Raw genomic sequence first — 22,298 nt, forward strand, 5'->3', positions numbered from 1 at the left:
AAAATTTGAAAAAAGTAGACCATGTTTTGAAAAAAAAATTGAATAATTACCTATAATTGAAATATATTAATCGAAACTATGCCAAAATTGACGTTTTCAAATTGGTGGGACCATAAATAGAAACATTCAAAAATTGATATTCTTCGGTGATCATACCTTCAAAAAGATGTGGCTTTTTTATAATGTTTCGTGTGTTTATGTTATTTAAGTCAAAATCCCAAAATCTTATGCTAATTTGGCTTATTTTTAGTCAAAGAATTCGATTACTTTACAAACAAGAAAAGAATGGTAATTTAATAGTTTTGCAACAAATATTAAGATTTCATCACTTGCCTTAGGATTAGTGAAAAACAAAAACTCCAATTTTGGGTATCTCAATTTATGATATTAATCCACCAAAGGCCAATATCTAAACGAGCTCATCATAGAATCACTAGTTTGAAAAGATATCCAATTATGTTAAAAAATGACCACTACTTAGCAGGTGTTAGTACTTTAAATTCTGCAAAATCTATACAAACCTTGTTATCATCATCAGCAGCAGCTTTCCTGTTTCCCACTATGCATCCCCACACAGCACCTCCAACTTCGGCACCCGCCTCTCCAACAACATTTAATACACTTTGGCTTACAGCATTCCGAGCATTTGGGTCGACTAAAACACTTTATGCACTTTGGTATGAAACATTTAGGGCATCTTGGTCGCCATACCTTAAACCTACAACACTTCTTAGAAGTAGGAGTTCGGGACCTTGGTCTTAGTCTTAGATTTTGCCGTATTTTTTTTAGCCGGGTTTTTGTGGTTATACTCTCCATTTCTTGAATAAATTTGCTAAGATGACTGATATAATCAGGGTATAATTCCAAGTTACAATGCCCGCCTCCTTTGATCCACAGTGGCTCATATGGTTCTCTAGCCAATTCCCATAGTCCACTGCCATGTAACCAATTCACGACATCATCCTCCGTACCCTGGAAGAGAACATGAACCTTTTCAACATTTCCTACGTATAAGTTATGATCAAAGTCAAACAGAACAAATTCATTGAAGTATCACAGTCAATTACAACGAGCACGTATGCCATATTTGTTCACTTGAAATAGCTCAGAAAGATGATTTGAATCCAAAATAGTTATATTGTTTAGGTACAGCATTCCAATTTTGCACATTGGAAAGAAAAAGCCATCTAGATGTTAAATCATAAATATTTAAGAAACTTTTGTTGTCATAGAGATCTAAATGACCACCAAAATATATCAACCATGTCATTTGTATACCGTCTATATTAGATACAGGACACCAGAAAAAGAAAGTAATTATCATTTTGAAAATTCGAAAAGGTCGTCATTCATGCATAATAATACAAAAGAGAGTTAGGAAGAGTTGGACATGGACATGCAACGAATATGAGCATGCGTGCAAAGATGCAACAATACTTTAGATTCTTTGAACAATACTTTAGATCCTTTTAATTATTTAACTTTTCAAATTTTCAAAGCTGCTCTTTGAAAAAAGCAGGTAAATAGATGCTTTTCCAAAAAGTATGTTTCCTTAAAAGCAAGTTACAAAAATCAACTAATTTAAAGTAATTCCAAAAATACTTTTTTACTCCCCAAACAGCAATATCAAACAGAGACTCCTAGCGAGAAAAGAAAAAAAACAGCTTGGTATCGGTCACTCTTTTAAAATGTTGATTTATACTTTTGAAAGAATGAGAAATGCTTAAGATAGGTATGAATTAGAATGAACCTTCAAGAAATCCAACAACTCTTTTCAGCTAACTTTGTACATTTTGTTTAAGATATTTGTAAATGCATGTTGTCCCGTTAATATACATACAAAATTTTCCCCGATATCCAATTAGCAATTTTTTTTAGTTAGGAATTATTTTCATTTCAAATGACCAACATCTTCAAATCCCTTGAACAAAACAAATACTTTAAGACTTCCATAACATAACTTATTGGAAAGTTACAGTCTCAGCAAGAAAAAAGATCCACATGATGACTAAGCCATAAATCTTAAAGACTATTCACAAGCAGTTGAATGGCATAACTGCAACTTCCAAGAAATTATGACATTCTAATAGAAACACATAAAGCAATTCTTGCAGAGAAAAATATAAACTAATGCGAGTCCTTGAAAAATAATCAAGGGTGTAAATTTTTTTATCTAACACGGTCAATAATTTATTGCATAACCAGAAATTAGCATATCAAGGAAAACATTCCATGTAGATACACCAAAAAGAGTGAAAGGAGAAACTTACATGTATCACAAGCACAGGGCATTTTACCGCCTTAATTTTGTTTATGTTCTGCAATTTTAAGAGAGAAAGTTGTAAACCAATGGCAGAGATAGTATTAACACATGCATGATGCTCATTTAGTCATTTATAGCGTCGAGCAATGAGATTTTATATAGTACACTGATATGCTCATGGGAAACACATGTTTCACGAGCTACATCAACCAAGATGACTCGCTCACCTTATATATGTCAAAGCAACACGCAAACTTTACATGGCAGAGCACACGAAGACCGGAGAGAATAGCACTATGCAAAACTACGCCTCTCAGCCTTGGCAACTTAGCTGCCAAGTGCAATGTTGGACCACTACCGACCGACTGACCATATAATATCAAGTCTTCCTGACTAACTCCGTACTCTGTCTGAAGACATTGATAAACAGCCTCGATATCTGAGTAAGTATTAGATTCACTGGGCTGCACATCACAAATCACAACCACAAAACATAGTTAATCACTTCAGTGACCTAAACCAAAGAATTAAAAAATTAAAAAAAAAATCTGCAATTAGTAAAATTGCTTGAATGTGTAATGTAGCTAGCCCCATGATTCCGTAAATGAATGTCTCCTTCGGATATCCCATTTCAGACATTATGCTAAACTGTAACATAGTTAATACGAAAAATGTCCAACACGAACCAAAGACCATATTCTGAAACGTCACAGATATTCGTAGGCAATTAAAAGAGTTCCTAGTGAGCCCCGGATGTCAAAGTTTAGATATATGAAAGACCAAGATTGAACATTCATAAAAGAAAGATGAAGTTTTGATTTCATATGCTAACAGATCAATTGCAAACCTCCCCAAAAATCCGAGAAGTTGGCAGGATGAGAGTAAATTACAACTTGGTTTTTCTATCCAAATAACTTTCCTAGTTGCAGAACATTTGCATCACATGGACGGCTCAATCTTTCTAGAGTGTTACAGTAAAATGTGAGAAATGATAGGCTTACCTTACCGGTAGAGGCTCCATAACCGGAATAATCATATCTGCAATCACAAAACAACCCACTTATGAAAATAAAACAAGTTTCAGACTTTGGAGTAAAATCAATAATTGTGAAGAGAAATTTAAGAATGTGTTTTCAAGATCTGATTTATAAAATGAATGAAGTTTATATATGAGAAGACAAGAAGAGAGCCCAAAAAGGAGCAATTTTACCAATGCTATCCAAATAAATGCAATTTACTTTTTATGAGAGTAGTAAATGATAAGAAGGAAGAGCAAGAAAAAGAGTGGTAACATTTTAAAAGAATAAAAAAACAAATTTAAACTCAGCAACTAATGCTTAATGAAACCCTAATCAGCAATCACAGATCTAAACCCAAAAAGCTTAAAAAAAATGATAAAATAAAAAAAGAGAGAGAGAGAAACCAACCCCATAATATTAACTCTGAGGTTGATCTTGAGCTGAACAAAGAGATCATAAAGGTGGCCAAGGTCAGCAGCATTTCCATGAGAGTACAAAAGAGTGAGCCTGGCATAAGGATTTTTCAAGTAGAAAGCAACAATCTTGTTCCCTTTTTGAGTGTCGATTAAAAGAACATCAAATGAGTTATCATTAGGAAGAGGAAGTGGCATGGAAGTGGAGGAGGCAGATGAAGAGTGCACAGTGAGCTTGCCATTTTGCTTGTGGTTGATCTGATAAGTGGGTGGGGAAGGAGGAAAAAATGCAAACTTTGCAGCTAACTGAGAAAACATGCACCCCATTCACTTCCAATACTTAGTTAATTAATACATTTTGGGTTTATGTTTTGGATAAGCTTAACAAAGAACTTTCATGGTGAACTGATGGGTTAGTGTAAGCTTAAGTGAGTGTTGAAAAGTAACTTTTTAGAGAGAAGAAACTAAGAAAGGGAAAGTGTAAGTTCAGAAGGAAACAGACAAGGTGGTGTGCCTGTGTATGTAGAATTCATTTTCAACTAAATATTTTAAATTCATTTCATGAGCTTAATTAATTTAATATTTTTATAATTTTATGAATAATTGAATTGCGTTCAACTTAATTTTTTAATTCTTGTGTCAAGCTTCATAAATTTTTATCAAATTCGAATCAATTTTTAAATTTTTTAATGTTAAAATAGAAATTAAAAGCATTTTAACTTGCCATGACTAGATTATCTTTACTATATTAAGAGAAATTTATGTAATTATTGTGTAGTTTTAATATTTTACATAAGACTTTGTGGGATATTTAACATCATACAAAGTCATCTTAGAAATTTTCTTACACTCGCCATTTCTCGTATATCACTTTTATATCATTATAGTAGTTTTTAAATTTCAATTTATTTAATCTCCAATTAATTTTTTACACTCACCTTTACCGTTAGATTAAGTAAAATTTAGGCTAAATTATTTTAAAACTCCTGTATTTTGATATTTTTTTAGAAAATTTCTTCTATGAAATTATTTAATTTTTAATTATATAGATAGTTTAAATATAACTTACAATCTGAAGATAGTTTCTATTGTTCAAACAAAAACTAAATCTAAATATTATTTTAAGAAAAACTAAATATTTTGAAAATTAACTCGTGAAATTTGAAGGAAATTATATTAAAAATATAAAAGGGTTAAGAGTGTGTGTGGTGTTTTGAATAAGAGAGAGAGTATGTAAATTGTAACGTGTGGTAGTTGATGTGGAGTGCAGTGCATGACTTCATAGCTTGTCAGTAGAGAAAGAGTCAACATACACTCCAAAAGGCATCAACATAACTCTTTTACATTTACTCTACGCCTATTTTGGCACTTTTTTGCCTTACTCTCGTGCGGAACAAAAATTATTTCACGTTATACCATTTTATTTTATTTTTGCTACACCGTTATACCATGTTATTTACTCCCTCCGTCCCAATAGAGTTGTCCACTTTAAGAAATTTTTTTGTCCCAAAACTCTTGTCCACTTTCAAAAAGTAACAAACTATTACACTCAATTTTTTTATATTACGCCTATTTAAAATCCATTGATGAGTACATTGTAAGTGGGCCCTATATTAAATAGGGGTATGACAAGAAAAGTAAGAAAAAATTTATAAAATCCATAAACAATAATTGCTTTTCTTAAACTATGTGATAAAGGTAAAGTGGACAACTCTATTGGAACGAAGGGAGTATATAATAAATCGATGATATATTAGTCATATAAAAAAATTATCTATCACAAAAATTTATTGATTTGTTATAAATATGACATAGAACGATCAATAAAATAAATCTTATAAAAGTATACATTTCTTTATAATCGTCTATTCTTTTTAAACCAAGAATTTCAACCTTTTGGACTTTTTGTTTTTTTTTGTTGGAAATTACCTTAACTTTCTTTTTGTTTTAGTGGGACATAATCATTCTATAACTTCCCCAAATTCTCAATCACCTCATGCTAATTCTAATCATGCTTAATAATTCTCTTTTGTTTGCCTCTGCTCATTATCTTTAACTCAATTTAAATGATTTAAATTTGGATTATGGGCTACATTTTCTACATGCCAGGGACAAACTGACAAATTTGCGAAATTAGAGTAGGATCGAAAAAAAGTTATAAGATCAGAATTTTTTAAGGTATTAGGCCTTAATTTAATTATATTTTTCATATCATATGCATGTTTAGAAGGGTGACTACATAATTTGATAAAAATAATATTGAAAATACTCGTGTGATGAATGGATTCCATATCCAAAATCTTAGATCTGGTAAACGGTGTTGGATGATTCATAATGGAATTCAATACGCATTATATTAGAAAAGATACCTAGTGCTAATAAGATGGCGATTTCATTTTTTTCATGTTACTCGATAGACTAACTACGTGATTTCAAGTCACTATAGACGAGAGATGCAGTTATCATAGCCTAAGGTTACGCGACATCAAACATGTTGACCTGCACCGCCCTTTCATATTTTCGACTTATTGAGATTACATTTTTTTTCATGTGCCCTAATATTTTTCTAGTTTGCTCTCTTTTTTATCTTCTCATTTTTTTACCTTTTGTGGCTGTAAAGGTAGCAGGAAGTGTTTTTCCCTTTTGAAATTTATGTCTTTGATGTGTCCATTGTTTAATTGTAATTTATCTCAGAGGTCTTGAAAGATTTATCGAACTATTTTATTCTGATGTATAAATTTATGTATTATCCTGCATTTTATACTTAACTTGGGCCTCATTTGGGACTTCTGGAACGTTGACGGTCATATTGAATCATAAGTTGGATCATAGAGGTCCTATTAGGAGAATGAATGAATGCTCAAACTGTGATGATCGTTCATATCAAATCCCTCTATTTGTCAAGATTTTGTTATCTCATGTTGTCAATGAGACCCTGACCTCTAACATTTGTTTTTCAGTATACATAAAAAGTAAATGATGCGTGTTTTCACCCATAATTGGATGAGTTTGAAAATACAGTATTTACGACCTATTTGAGGCATTTGTGAACGTTAAAAAATTGATAGATATGCAGATTTAAGGATTACTGGGACCATAAAAAGTGAGAGTTTGTTTGGCTGCCGGTATAGGGGTCGGAAAAACCATATTAATTGATGATTAACTGATTCGTTAGGATTTTAGACCTTTTCAAGAGAAAATGATTAATTTTGAATAACAATGGGCGAGCATATTGTGATCCTACCCATCATAACATTGATATATGGATTCAGGATTGACTCAGGATCCTCATATCGTCCCAAATACTTTGTAAAATATTGATCGAAATAATAATTTTCTTCAATCCAAGTAATCAATCAAGCGACTGAAATTAATTTTGATTTAATTAAATAATCTGCATTCCATCCTACCATGATGTTCTAATATTCTGAAGCCTTAGAAAATCATCCCGGAATTAATATCCTACCCAAATCGGCATATGTGCTGCTTCATAACAGACAAGCATGCGTTTAAAAAAGCAAGAGGCACACACCAATTGACGGGGTGTGAGCTTGTCCATAACAAAGAAGTGAATTTAAATGTGAATTTGATTGATTAGCATGAAAATATTGATTGAAAACTGATTCAACCACCTTCCTTAACTCATTGAAGTCGGAGGAGATCATTTTATCTCATTAACTTATATTAAAATTCAAATCCCATTCAAACAAGCTAGTGTGCCAAATGTGGGAACATGCCGATTGCTGAGTATCAAGCATCAGGTCATTAGCACGGCGCAAACATGTGATAGTTTTGCGCAAATTTCATTGCAACTTCAGTTTTGATACTACATTTTACCTTTCTGAAAAGATTTTCTCAAATGATATTGCACATTACAATAATTGTTATATATATATATATATATATATATGATAAACTCCTAAAGTTTATGTATTTAATTTAGGTATAAATAACCCCAAAAAAACAAAATCGTTGATTTCATTTAATTTTGTGGCTGAGGTGAGACATGAGAAAGAACAAAAAAATTGGTGTGCATGATCCTACTACCAAGACAACACGAAAGAACAAAATCTCTTTTCTAAAACAACCAGAACCTAAATCGGAAGAAAAACCAATGTTCCTGCATATCCTCTTAATCTCATAAGAAATTGTAAGACTAAAAGAATACCTATTAAGCAATTGGCTCAAAAGATGTGATCCCATACAAATATAAAAACTTTGAATGAATATACACATTATCGTAGAAACTTTCGACTTACTAGGAATTATCTGTACATGCCTAACTCCTTCAAGAGCTCCTCTATGGTCATCAATTCAGCTATCAAGCTACTGCATAGCGCTTCATCTTTTGGCTTCAAAAAAAAAACGTACGCAGACAAAAAACAGGTTGAATTCTATATGTTTGTTTTTGAGTTGCAAGACTTAACATACTACTCCAATATATGTAAGCTTCACTTTTAACATATAAAAGAGTCCGTTAAAATATGATATCAAAATGAAAACATCTAACAGTTGTGCAAGTGTTATATCCAGTAGAATCCTTAAGAACCAAAAAAAAAAAGCAAAATAACTCACTTTTGTCGAGCTTAAATAGAAGATTCTAGAGAGTAGAGGTGCAAAAACCGATCTAACAAATTCGATTTGGTTACTTTGACATTATAATGAAATTTCTTTGGTTCCATTCAAAACAATAAAAAAACCAGTTCATTTAATTCACACCGAACCGATAACCCGAACCAGCCGGTTCAATATGATTAGAATAGATTAAGATATTTAAATCATTTGTAAATTCGATTTAATTTGATTTTAAAAATATCTAAACTTTGGTTTGGTTCGAACTGAATGCATACCCATAGTAAAAACACTGTCCTTTCCAAACATGTGATTAACAGAACAATAATTAATTGAATCTTTGCACCTTCCAAACACATTCATGTGCCAGTCTCTTGTGCAATGTCAGACACACACCTTCCAAACACATAATAGGATAAATAAAGTTTAGATGCACAGCTACAAATATAAATCTGCATCAAAAGACTCTTGCGGTCCTTTTATTCAATTATTAAAATTCCAGACAAATTTCTAAAGAGCTGAATTTTTAGCAAACCCCATTAGGAGGAGAAACAAAGCAAAGAACCTAGTGGAAGTAGGATAATTTTTGACATGTCAAAATGATTTTAATAGAACTTGCAACACAACAACTTGGCAAAATCTCTCATGTGGCTGATGAATTCAGGTGTTTTGTCTTTGGATTTCTAAACCCAGACGAATAACTGAGCGTAAAATTGTAACCATACAACTGAACCAACTATTAATCAAACTGAATCAAGTCAATTCAGTTATTTGGTTTTAATTGAAAATTTCTCACCCAAGTTTCAGAAGAAAAAAATAAATCTCACCCCTAAGCATAAGGGAGCGCATGATTTGTACCCTATCTAGAAGGATCCTAATGATGCTTTATAATGCACCTTTCTCCCAGTTAGAAACCTTTGTGTAACTCTACCAGATCAATTACCATTAGCTGTGACGCCTGTCATGACTTGCATAGTTCTGCTGAGGCTAAAGGGATTCTTTCAGGACCATCAATGGCATTAGATCCTCATCCCAACTTTATATGTTTTAAGGAAGAAGAGATTACCTAATTAAGCATATAGAGGTTAACTAATTCCATGGTTGTGACAGTAAGACTCTAGAAGTTGATGCAGCCAGTCCTCGTTTGCCATGTATTGCAGATTTAAGCACATTGTATTGCTCAGCCACAGAACCGTATAAAAACTGTGCATACGCCTCCGCAGCCTGTTCCACAAAAGCAACCCATTTAAAAACATCGGTACTACAACACAGAAGTGCTTCTATTTCTTTAAATAATAATAATAAATAGGCTTACAATTGAAATTATCATATTAGTTCAAATATTGTACAGGTACACAGAAGATTGGTTTAAAATAGAGCAAATGAATCATATGTCTTATTTTAAACAACTTGTACTAACTTTTGCAAGAAAGGAATAGTTTGCTGGTCTGAATTATTTTGGTTAGTGCAAGATAAATGGATGCGGAGTATCTCTAAGGATGATTACCTTACCAACCAATGATACTTGCGAGGAATGGCTGAGAGCGATTCCCACTTATTTAGCAAATCAAGACTTCCATTGATATATATTAGTGTATATGATCAATTACTGTTAGTATGTCAAAGAACTGATGGAATGTTTAGAATTCTGTATTTTTTGAGGAAGGGAATATTTAATCTATTTAATCAAACGTGCTGAGCAGTAAGATCAGTCAATTCAGGCCTGTTTTATGACCGTCAACACTCAGCAGAACATATGAAGAACTGAATGTTCTGCTACCTATAGTCCTAACAACAAAGTTCAGCAAACCCAATGAGAACAAATGGCGGTAATGAGTTATTTGATTTGGCTTAATTATCAGATTGAGATAGCTAAATTCTAGATTCTCTCAAGTCCTGAGATCTCCTCCTTATAGGAATCCTCTATACTAAAAACTATTGTGCGAGTAAAATCACTCGTGCCTTAAATTGTTATCTCATTTTTTCATAAGCATTGCCTCTTACAGGAGATAAAGAAGCTTATTGGTAAAGGATATGAATTATGCAGTCTTGATGCTCAAGTGTAAAAAGGTATAAAAAAGAAATGCAGTTATCGCATTGTTGTTTTATCTTTCTGTCAAAATATTTTTCAAATTCAAATCAAATTGCTTACAAGTATGAATTATAGAACTCTCATCAATCTTTGCATTTAGTAGGAGAGAAACGTTCTAATAATTGTGAAGCAAACATACAAAATTATCTACTCTTCATGGCGGCAAAGTTCATTCTTACAGTAAGTAAATAACTCGCTCAAAAACCACGTTTCCACATATATGAGCACCTAAGGAAAGCCTTTCTTGATAACAGCTAAAGGCATTTACTTATTCTATCATCTTCACTAGGGTAAGAGCACATTAAAAAATAAACTAGCTACCAGGTAGGCAATACTACAAAATTTTGATTTCTAGATAACTGCACATGGGGAATATTGCCACTAAATATCAGTTAGTTTGTCAATGGAAGGAAAACTAATCCATATGATAAAAGAAAGCATGACACAGTATAGATATTTAGTTTCTTACCTGTAATACTTCTTTCACGGTAGTTACCATATTTAAATGAAAACTAAGATTCATAACTTTCAAGGAATGAGATAGAGGGATAACATGTGAAAATGTGTATATAAAGAAAAGCATAACAGGCGGATTAACTATAACCAACCTCCTCATGATTTTCACAAGCAGCAGCAATTTCAGAGAAACTCATTTTCGGCGCGATTGAGAATCCAGTTCCATGATAGGAGATCACTCTTCTTTCTCCAATTTCCTTTTGCACCTGAACATCCCAAGGAATTAATGTGTAATGCTGGGGAAAAAATTAAAAAGCTAGGAAGCAAACCAAAAACACTGACAAGAGAATCAGCACAAGAGGGATATACACCTCAGCTGGAGGAGGCATAATGTCATGGCATAACAATGCTAATGGATATATATGTCCCGGAACACCAGAATGTTCAGTAAGCCTTCTCATGTTGTCCACTGTTGAAGCATCAAAGTACGCCTGCCACTCTTACATCAGCATCGGTGAGTAAAAAAGGCATCATAAAAAATTTTATTCACGTCAATACATCAAATTTCATTGTATTCTGATAATTTGAGATCTTTCTACGAAGATAGGAAGTAAGATCTATAATCACTATCCAATAAGCAGGAAAGTGATTCCTCAGAAGCATGCATCAAGCATGTTCAAATAGTGCATTACTAACATCTTTAAGCAAAATTGATGATATTTAAATTCAGATCAAGAAAGAAAAGACTAATTCAAAAGAAGCGGTGAAGTTAATTCATCTACCCGCCCAGGATATAGTAGTGCCTTGCCCCAATATTATGAGGAAAACAGAAGAAAACAAATATGGACAATTTGGTACTTCATATATGCCTTTTGAGCATACTCTTCAACTGGAATGCTGAATGTAGCAGCACTAGCAAGGAAAAGAATATGCATGACACAATTTTTCGCCACAAAAATGCTACAATTAGTCTCCTTCTGCAGTCATTTAAAACTATATTTCTTATAAGCTAAACTATGAATTGAACTCCATACTTATAACTAATCAGAAGACTCTGTCCATTTTTCAAGTGTGGTTTGTATTCTTACAATCCTGGTTACCTGGAAGGCTGGAACGTAGTTTTCCTCAGATCATGGCATAGGTACAGGAACATGGTACATCACAATACGAAAATCGGGTACATGGGAGGTAGGCTTAGTTGGTATGTCAATTCGAATACGCAGTTTGTGAAGCGCACTTGCTCTGGTCACCTGTTATATTAATACTTAAGTTCTACATCTACATAGAGTATTGTTTTAAGAATTTTAGTTATTGTCGTCAACTTTGTAGAAAATCAAATTAATAAAAAAACTGTATTCAAAATGAGTAATTTGATTCATATACAAATACAACAATACTTTCATAAACCAGACATAATACTCGGACCCTGTTGATTAAAATTTCATAATAATTATTCTTTAAAAATAAGTTATTATCATTACTATCAGTAAAAATATTATTGTAATTATCATGAATTAAGAAAATTATATCCTTGGTTGTTTTCAATTACAGTTCTATTGCAACTTCCAAAAATAAAACAACAATAACAGAGTAATTAGGGACCTTATAATTATTGTCTCCACCTTCAGCTAATCTTCTCTATTGTTTTGACTTGCATTTCACACTTCCACTTTTCTCTCACTTATTTTCCTTTCTTCTACTTCAATTCAGCAGTTAGGGTTTTATCATCTACTCTCTCTATTACTCCAACACATTTATAGAAGAGCACAAGTAAATACAGCAAAAACTGAAAAGAGCCAAGTCTGTAAATCGCACTTGTGAGGATCCAAATTGTGTACCAGCACAATCTAGAACTCCAGTGAGCCATGATCTGGAATGTGCGAGCCGGATCACGGTTCCTTAGGGGAGTAGCAAATAAGGTAAAAGTCTGACAAAACAAAATTCCAATACAGCAAGCACAAAGATTTATTAAGGGAAAGATAAAACAATTGGTTCTTTGGTCTTCATTTTTTACATTCGCCAAAAGATCAACAAAAAATGTTCAAACAAGAAATGTTGGTTGTATGGGTGAAATCTAGGGGTGTAACCGAGTCAATCTTGCTCGCGAGCTACTCGAAACCCGGCTCGACAAAACTGACTCGAACTCAAATTTTTAATGCTCGTTTAGTAGACGAGTCAATCTCAATTTTAGTGATACTCGACTTGGAAGCTCGTGAGTAAACTCGTTTATATATTTATATGCTAATTTGATATATTATTATTTTAATTTCAAACTTTAAATATTTAATTATACATTTTTTTTAAAATAATATTAATATAGATAATTTAAATTTATTTTTATATATAAGGAAATAAAGTATTTGAACTCTATTCAATTTTTAAATAATTTAGTTTTGACTTAAATTTATTAAATAAAATGAGACTCGATTAAACTCGTTAACCTTGTGAGCTTTTGATAAGATCGAGAAATACTCGATATATAAACTCAAAACTTGACTGGAAAATAAACGAGTCAATCTCAATCTTTTCAATACGCGACTTGATTTGACGCGTTTTACACCCTTAGAGAAGTCCATAGAGCGAGGTCCGTGTAAGAATTCTAGAAAGTATAAAGGAACAACCCTATATTATTCACACCTCTATGTAGTGGCAAAACATCTCAAATGATTAAAAGGAGCTGGAATATATATTTTTTATCGTAATATGAAAAATGATATAACATAAGAATAAGATTAAGTGTTTTGACTTCAACTAATTCCAAGCAAAAGAAAAGAATTGATTATTAATTGTTCGGGCCATTCATTTCACACTGATAAATAATGTGTTTACTGAATTGAAGTATAGACAGTCCCGTTCTATATGTCAATATTCACAGCAAGAGAAAATTTATAATAGCTGTAAGAATCCAAAGTCTATCCCCAAAAGAGTTTGTGCATGTGTTAATTTATCATGCACCAAACAAATTTGTTGCGAATTCTGACTGTAACAATTAATCAAAATAAAGATTTTACAAATCATTATTTTCAGAGTAGACCCATAATTAGATGTGATGACACTTACGGACTTGACCAGTTAACATATTTTCGATAATGCTTCATATAATAAGAAGTAAGCTATGGTGCACAAACACAATCAAACTCCAGAATTACAACAAACCAATAGCTATGAGAAAACAAGTACAAAAGAATCAAACTTCGGGATTACAATAGACCAGCCTATGAAGAACCTGCAGCTATTTAAACCTTCTCCAAACAAATGATGTCGAAAATGACAAGTTGAAGTTTAAGGACATCTAAAAGCAACATAACTCTTCATTTTCAAGAAGCAAATGCGAAAAGATAAAACAATTGAAAGAAAATGGATTTGTACTTACAGGAAACCATTCTCCTGTCAAAGAATCTGGGCGGTCCCTTCCACCACTAGGAGCAATCCAAATAATTCGTGACCCATCCCTGTATTAATGGGATATACATTCAAATGATTCTCATATAGAAGACCAGTAAGTCAATTTGAGCACATTAACCAATGAAGTGTATGCCAAATTTATAAATTGCATGACAGTTGCAAGTGGCAAGCATGATAGAATTTTATTCAGAAAGTATTTTATGGTTTGGTGATATCAAAATGGTGTCAAACAAAAGTCAAGTAGCAACCATAGTTGCTAAAGGCAAGAGGCGTTCCGAAACGGGAAGGGGTTCTAATGCCCTGGCACGAGGTGAGGTGTGTGCCCTCGGAAGAAAGACGCCGAAAAGAAAAACCTTCACACTATAAAGTTCATAGAAATCAAAAATAAATAATATAATCATGTGTCATATGTATTCTAAATGTGAAATAAAAAAACATACACAAATAATGAACTTAAGTAAATTAAAAGTTTTCTAAACCTATATTGAGAACTAAAGATTACCATCATCAGATTTCTAAAACTCGCCTCATGAATGAGGCGCTTAGAGGCGTGTGCCTTTGAAATTTCAATGACCTTAAGCCGGGTGAGGCATCGAGGCTGTGGCGCCTCTCACCCGAGGCCTGCCTGAGTGCGCACCTTTAACGACTATGGTAGCAACATCAATTGCATAATTGCATTTACAGATAATGTACTACTGCTTTCATTACAAAATCCATATATTTTGAACACAGATATAGTAGTTATACTTCTCTTGTTCGTCTATTTTTCTTTTAAATTATGTTTCTTTCCTCCACTATTTCAGTCTAAAGTTACATTTATAATGCCAAGTCCAACACAGAAAATGTGAGCAGGAGTAGCTCAGCCAAACAATCCTTCTGATTCCCAAATTGTATTTACATAAACAAATTATTACAATCCAAGCCTACAATGTATTCATAGTTAAACATTTGACTGGTACAAGCACTTTTCAATCTTGAAAAAAGATTACCACATTGACTGAACTTGATAGCACATACTTACCCCTCGATTTTGTTATTTAAGGCCCCATCTACAGTGCCCGTCGAAAGATTTTGACTTTCAAATAATAGAGGAAGAAAATGATGTCAATGAACACTGTATCTGTTCTGAATTATATTAGAGGGATCCTTTTTAACTCCCAGTCATCCATGAAATCTTCTTTTATATTTTTAAACCATTTGTTTACATGTCTATAGAAATACTAAATACACGAGCCATTTTTTTATAAACTGCCAATAGAAATACTAAGTATACGAGCCAGTCATTTATATACGTCCAATAGATATACTAAATATACAAACCATGTAAGACAACAAAATATACATGAACAAAATAGTGGAAAAAATTAAACCAAAAACGGATGACCAAGGGAAACAAGGTGCTTTTAAATTCCATAATAGCGTGACATTCAACCCCACTATTTCATTGTACCCTCACTTATATTTTTGTAAACTTAACATAATGGTTATAGGCTGGTAATCATGTAATAATTTAAATACCTTAAAATCATGGCCATCTCCTTTAAACTTCGAATGTTCGCTTTTCTCTTCATCTTAGTAAGCTTAGGATCATCACCCATGTGCTTTTTCGAGTATACACAGATGAGATTCCTGAAATCATGCAAAGTTTAAAATTACTAATATGGACCTAATCATTTGCACCATAGAGCAACAAGCGTTGAAAAGATCTAAATGCTTTGCGAGCACCTTCCCATGCTGAATGGCTTGCATAGAGGATCTGTCACAACTCTATCACCTGCTATGTATATCTGCAATAGAATAGAAAACATTAGTTATATAAGCATTTCAAACAAGAAAACAGTTGTATAATGTAAGCAACAAGTGTGAGCCGAAAGGGCTAAGATTTACCAGGTTCTCAGCAATGCGAGGGTATGTTTTTTCAAGCAACAACGCAATGACAGCTGGATCTGCTTCAGTTTGGTGGTTTGACATCAATATAATATTGTGTCCCTGCAATTAATGACATTAAAGTAACTATTTGACTCAAAATTTCTATTTAGCGGATAAATATTCAATTTCTTCACAATTGCTAGTAAAAATTAGGGTACATAGATAAAGATACCTTCTAAAAGACAGTAGCTAAATTAACATAAAATTAACATCTTGAGAATCAAATATATTGGGCTATGGTTTCTTAAAATTATTATTTGAATTAGATGAGAATGATTAATTATAAATGGATAGAGTGCAAGAGTCCATATGCATATGAAATAGGTTTGAGTTCAACTACAACCAGTATGACTAGACCTAATCATTTAAATAGTTGGCTCCTCATCATAATTGTAAATGGATAGTTTTTTGTATTTTAGCAATGTAGGATATTTTAACACTCCCCTTAGCCCTGGTCACGGGCCGGTTTGGATTTGAAATCAGCCCTGTCAAAACTATTTCACTCAGCGGTTTTGTGCTTGTCCACAGTTGTTAGGATACATGAAACAGCGTTCAGAACCAACACCGTCGGTTCACAAACCGTGGCCAAGGCTACTCCCCCTCAAGTGCAACCAAGACTGTACATCAGATTGTCACTTGAAAGGAAATTAACATAGCGAATAACGGATAGCTGGGTCAGATCTTCTCTAGTACCATATTAATTGTTCAATTTCTGATAATTTTAGACAAATACACAGATTATTCATAATCTTAGTGTGATGCAAAGGGATGTCATCTAGAGATGCCATTAAGAATTCTCATGTTGTCGATCCCTTTCTAAAATGGAAGGGGGGGAGGGGGAAAGAGAAGTAGGACGCCGAATATATATGCACATAAAATGAAGACGAAAAAAATGAAGATAACTTGATTCTTTATCCTGTCATGCTTAGTATAGTATTAAGTAATCAATACATAAAGACATGTTTAATATGTATCTAGGAGAAAATAAAAATGAAGACTGGTTGATTATTCAAATAATCTTAGTGTGATGTAAACGGATGTGGCTCTAAAAACAAATGTGGGTACCTGCTCAAGCTTTTCTTCCACTTCATGGAAAATGGAAACATTGCCAACATATGAGTTCCTATAATCAATATGGTTTAAAGGTAAGGATATCATTAAATTTAAAGAAAAACAATGACAGAAAGAGGATAGACCACATCTGAAAGCCATAAAATAAATCAATCAACTTCGATAAAATTAAACATGTGAGATTGTTATGTGACACATAAGCAAGAAAGAAATATGCGGACTCCGATCGTAACATTCTGTGCATTAATTGCCATAAAAAGGTTAATTAATGCAGTTTCGTAAGGAATATAATCAAAACTGAGTTTTAGTTGATTTGATTTGATACAGTTAAATAAGGACATTTAACGGGTGCTTGTTTCATATGACCACAGCGACAAATCAAATTGCTGTTACATCACTAGATAAAACTGCTAGTAAGTTGTAAACACAAGAGAGGGATTTCCTTATTCAAGAGTAATAAGTATCAGCAAATTGCTTAACCTTATTATTAGAACTGTTAACTAACAAAAAGGCAAATCCATGATTACCTCCTTATATCCATCAAAAAGAGCATTGTCCAGTTAAAATTGACTTAATCAACCAAGCTAATGGATTTTGTAAATCTTAGCCGGACCAGTAAAAGATAACACAATTTTTTTAAAATTACGTTCAGATTTTCAAATCTTAAAACAAAGCCAAAAGTAGTACTGAATTTTCATTTTCCAAAAGTTTAAAGTTTTGTGATGTTTTGTATATGAAATTAAGCGCGAAAACAAAAGCTCATTTGCTCTTAGCAAGAACCACACGTAATTCAGAAACCATATAACGACAGCGCCAGTTTGTTTCAGAATGCACAGTACCAGCATAGTTCAGTGCCTTGATATATAATAACAGGTCTTTTGGATAACGTAAATCTGGAAACCAAATATACCAAACCAACTGAATGCATTTACTTCACCAGAAGACAAGTTCAATGGTTATGAAATTCCTATTTCTCTGAAGCGTCAATTTATCTTGAGATAACTCGACATCTTAAACATTCATCAATATCTTAAGTTATTGCAATTATGTCAAGTCAGATATAAAATTGATGCTTGACTATTTGAAAGGGACATAAAAAGAATGTGAAAACTGTAAATACAAATTTCGCAACAAGATCTGGACAAGCATGATTTGATTATGATATCCTCAAAAGAAAACTAGAATAAACAAAGAAAAAATGCCACCTACATCATGCTTAGACACTTGTAATAGCATAAATAGTCTCTCCTTAAATTCTACATTTCGACAAAAAAGACTTGGACATTAAGTTTAAGCATTCCTTACTCTCTTAAGCTTAAGACCACTACTTGCTGAACACATCAAATATACCATTGAAACTAAATGAACAGGGAAAACATAACAGTCCTCGACTCACCTAAAATCAAGCAGGGGACGGATATAATTTTGACCAAAATTATAGTAGTCAAAAGGTTCTCTCAATGCTTTGTGAAAAGATGAAAAGACAAAAGGATCCTGAAAAAGCGCTGCACCAATTCACATAAGTTGTTCATACGAAAAAATAATAGTACCATCTGATACTGAAGCATCTTGATGAAGTATATGCAATCCAAATACCTCAACATCCATTAACATTCGATCCAATGCAACAGCCATATTTGACACTATAATCTCTTCTGCATTTGAAATTCCACTTTGAAAAACCTGAAAAGCAACCCTGTGAATACCATGAACTACATGAACAATAAGAGAATTCCAGGAAAAATGTAAAATGCAATAACTAACATTAAAAGATATGCCAAAATCCTAAATAATCTTATCTTTCATGGACAACTTCTACAAAAAAACTTGAAGCAATTAGGGACCTGCTGTGCAGGAAATATAAGGAAAAGTTTTGTGATGAATACTGTAAGGCCAAAAAATAGTTGACTAATTGTATAGGAAATGACAGTTTGAGAAACTTTTACCCTGACAACAATGCATTAAAATTTACAATAGGAGAAGATGAGGAGTTATTCCGACAAGAGTCCTTTAAAGCATATGAAAGTTTCCAATATATATAAAGTTTGAAAAAGAATAAAGAAGAAGAAAGAAGAGAATATCATTTTGAATGAATAAAGCCATTAGTACATTACCACCGAGTCTTTGCAGAATAACAAATCAAATAGCATCCCTTGCTTTGGGAAAATTGGCTATTTATTGCTTAATATATTTGGTCCATGGAATGATAAGGATTGACAGCCAAAACTCAGAGCACAAGAATGATGAGAATCAACCAATTTGAATAAAAGAAAATCAAAATTAACCAAAGTTCTTTCCTTCAAAAGTCTAAAAAATAGAAACACTGAAGTCACTAGGAGAAGAAAATTTCAAAGAAACAAAATGTAAACAAGTGGAAAAAAAGCATCAAAAGGACGCAAATATGGAATCAGAACATTACAGGCAGCAACACTTTTTATGAAGGCTAGAAAAAAAAAAATTAGAAGATGAGGCATGTCTTCCCAAATATTTATCCCAAAGAAAATGAGAGATTTATGGGGGAAAGGAACATGTTACTAATGAAAATTTGATTTCCATTAATGGGCATCACTAAATATACATTTCATGAGTACAAAAACTTCTGCTTCTGGATTCTACCAGAGCAATAAAGGAGAGAAAAGAATGAGATTGCCAAAGACCCAGCATATGTTAATAAAATTAATAAGAGTAATGCACAGAAAACTAAATGAAACTAACTTTAGTTGGCAAGATGATGACTCATAAAGCTGAGTGAAAGATAAGTCATCCATTTCTTTAATTACTTATTTTGACATAGGTTTTAATGCTATAATGCTATTACTCAAACTATCATATGTTCAGGACTAAGACATGTCGTGCGTGACTCTCTTGTGAAAGAGAGATAAGAATAATTGGACACTTCTTCTCATTTGTTCAGATAATATGAAGATATCAGGAGCGTCAAAAAAGATATGGGCACTTGATACATGGTTCCCTGTCTTTAATAGTGAATGAGAAGATTTGAAACGCTGAAAGCCATAAATAATCTAGCTGATACTTATAAGACCTTAGGCATCTCATGTCAAGAAGCTAGAGTAAAATTGCATCACAATCTAAAGTATGGAGATTGCAGTATTTACTATTAGCTAATCTCAGCGTTAACCACTACAGTTACATTTTCCATATAGCAAAGGTAAACCTGAACTCTTGTGGCATTGAACACAGGCACTAGACCTAATAAACTTCTAAGCGAAAAATAAGAATTAACTATCCTAAGCAAACAAAGGCACAAATACGACTTTAAAGTGAAAACGAAAGCTTCTAAAGACGTCTAGTTTACTTTCCCAAAAAGAAATTCTGAAAAATACAAAAGAACACCTGGATCCTAAAGCTCTAAAATACTGGAATAGCTGCTGGCTTATTTAAATGGACATAAAATAAAACTATAGAAACCATAAAAAGTTTTTCAAAAATCCCAAATAAAAAATATAATATCTAGACCATGATTCTGAGTCTCTTAATTTTTTTTAATTGTTGATCACAACAAGAAAAGGAGTACACTTCATTTCATAAACAAATGCTAAGAGGAAAAAGCAAGCGAAATTTATATAGTCACAAAAAGAGTCAGAGAGAATACTAATCAGTAGTCTATCCCATATTAGTATGCAGGTTCAGAAATCGAATGCTACTAGAACATACATTAATGTGTGCACTAAGAGTATGTGTTTCAGGTTTAATATTTACTGCATTTCTATAATTCTGTAGAAGAACTTCCATCCCTGCTGCAACATTTAAAGGCAATCTTCCAGCCTCTGCTTCCTCCCTAATTCCGGTCAGCAACTCTGCAAAGATTTTCAACATAAGCAAACCAATTAACCTCGTGTTGCCGTTATACACACAACTAATCAATTTATATTATAAGCGAAGAGAAATTTAAAAAGAAACCGACTCATCTCTGTCACTACACATAAACAAAAACACAAAACAAGATCAAGATGAAGAAGTAAGAATAAGCAGAGCAATATGTATGATTGAATGTAAGAGTAAAAACAAAAACCTTGTTCAGTTGTAGCATCAAGAAAAGTAGGCTTATTAGTATTACTATCCTTCTTCGGGTTCACATTATGCGGAGAAGAAAGAAGAGATTCTTTATCATCGCCGTCGTGGTTAATAAGTTGAGGGATTGGATTAGCGTTGAGAGGAGACGGAGAAGAAGAAGAAGAGGAAAAGAAACAAGGACAAATAGACCTGGACTTGAGTGATGGAAACGATAAAGAAGAAGAGTGGAAGAATATAGAAACCCTAGTTAATGGCGGTGAGAAGAGAGCAGGAGAAACAGTGTAAGCTATCATCTCTGTTAATACTCATAAACAACAAAATCAAACAATTTTCAATTCTTCTTCTTATTCTTATTGTTATCTGTTAGTAGTTAGTATTTTTCAAGAAAACGGTGGATGTGTGTGTGTTTTTGTTCGCTGCTTTCTTTCTTTCTTTTATCTTTCCTTTTTCGGTAAAACCCACTTTTAACCCATAAACTTGTTAAATTTAGCGTTAATTACAGTTACAATGTGAATTTCGAAATTTGGCAATATCAATTATCGACTTTCATTTTTGGGGAAATCGAAACACCGGACAATCATACAACAACAAAAGTATCGACATGGGTATATATTATTATGTCCACGTCAATATTTTTTTACCGCGGTATTCTGATTTGCCGAAAAATAAAAGTCGCTTTGTCAAATTTCAAAATTTATAGTGTAATTACAAATCACGCTACAATTTGTAATTTGATTTACAATTAATCTTTAAATTTTTCATTTGCACCTTTTAACTTTAGTTTTGTACTATATGTAAGTTTCAAAAACATATGAGTAAAACATGACCAATATAATAATATTTCATTATAATTGTCAGCCAGTTCAATGGTTGGTTCAGAGAGAATTTTAAGTTAATAAAACATGATCATTTTGATAAATTAAACGATATGAGTAAAACAGCGTCGTTTTACGGCCCGACTTGTAGCTTATATAGCAGTCTGGTATCACTTAGACGGCCATTTTGGAGTGTGTATGCACGCAACAGACGGATATCCAATTAAG

At 32.8% G+C, this 22,298-nt stretch overlaps 2 protein-coding genes across 3 annotated transcripts; both read right to left on the minus strand.

Moving 5' to 3' along the window:
- Window positions 1–283: 283 nt before the first annotated feature.
- On the minus strand, window positions 284–4,221 carry LOC126683206 (uncharacterized). The gene is made up of 5 exons (XM_050379052.2): window positions 3,691–4,221; window positions 3,265–3,301; window positions 2,491–2,727; window positions 2,271–2,318; window positions 284–972 (listed from the first exon to the last, which is right to left on the minus strand). Exons 1-5 carry the CDS (start codon window positions 4,020–4,022, stop codon window positions 535–537), a joined length of 1,092 nt encoding a protein of 363 aa, XP_050235009.1. The 5' UTR covers window positions 4,023–4,221; the 3' UTR covers window positions 284–534.
- Window positions 4,222–7,753: 3,532 nt separating this feature from the next.
- LOC126681220 (glycerol-3-phosphate acyltransferase ATS12, chloroplastic) lies at window positions 7,754–21,665 on the minus strand. 2 transcript variants are annotated; one of them, XM_050376700.2, is made up of 13 exons: window positions 21,254–21,665; window positions 20,941–21,038; window positions 18,817–18,903; window positions 18,617–18,714; window positions 17,215–17,272; window positions 16,108–16,209; window positions 15,946–16,007; window positions 15,739–15,849; window positions 14,189–14,267; window positions 11,187–11,306; window positions 10,968–11,081; window positions 9,334–9,491; window positions 7,754–8,047 (listed from the first exon to the last, which is right to left on the minus strand). In XM_050376700.2, the coding sequence occupies exons 1-12, from the start codon at window positions 21,546–21,548 to the stop codon at window positions 9,357–9,359; spliced, it is 1,359 nt and encodes a 452-aa protein (XP_050232657.1). In that variant the 5' UTR covers window positions 21,549–21,665; the 3' UTR covers window positions 7,754–8,047; window positions 9,334–9,356. The 2 variants fall into 2 exon arrangements, with proteins under 2 accessions (XP_050232657.1, XP_050232658.1); XM_050376701.2 differs by lacking the exon at window positions 21,254–21,665 and having other exon boundaries at window positions 18,817–18,916; window positions 20,941–21,015.
- Between the last annotated feature and the right edge of the window lie 633 nt (window positions 21,666–22,298).

Source organism: Mercurialis annua, linkage group LG5, assembly GCF_937616625.2.
Source record: "Mercurialis annua linkage group LG5, ddMerAnnu1.2, whole genome shotgun sequence".
In the NCBI taxonomy this organism is placed as follows: Eukaryota; Viridiplantae; Streptophyta; class Magnoliopsida; order Malpighiales; family Euphorbiaceae; genus Mercurialis; species Mercurialis annua.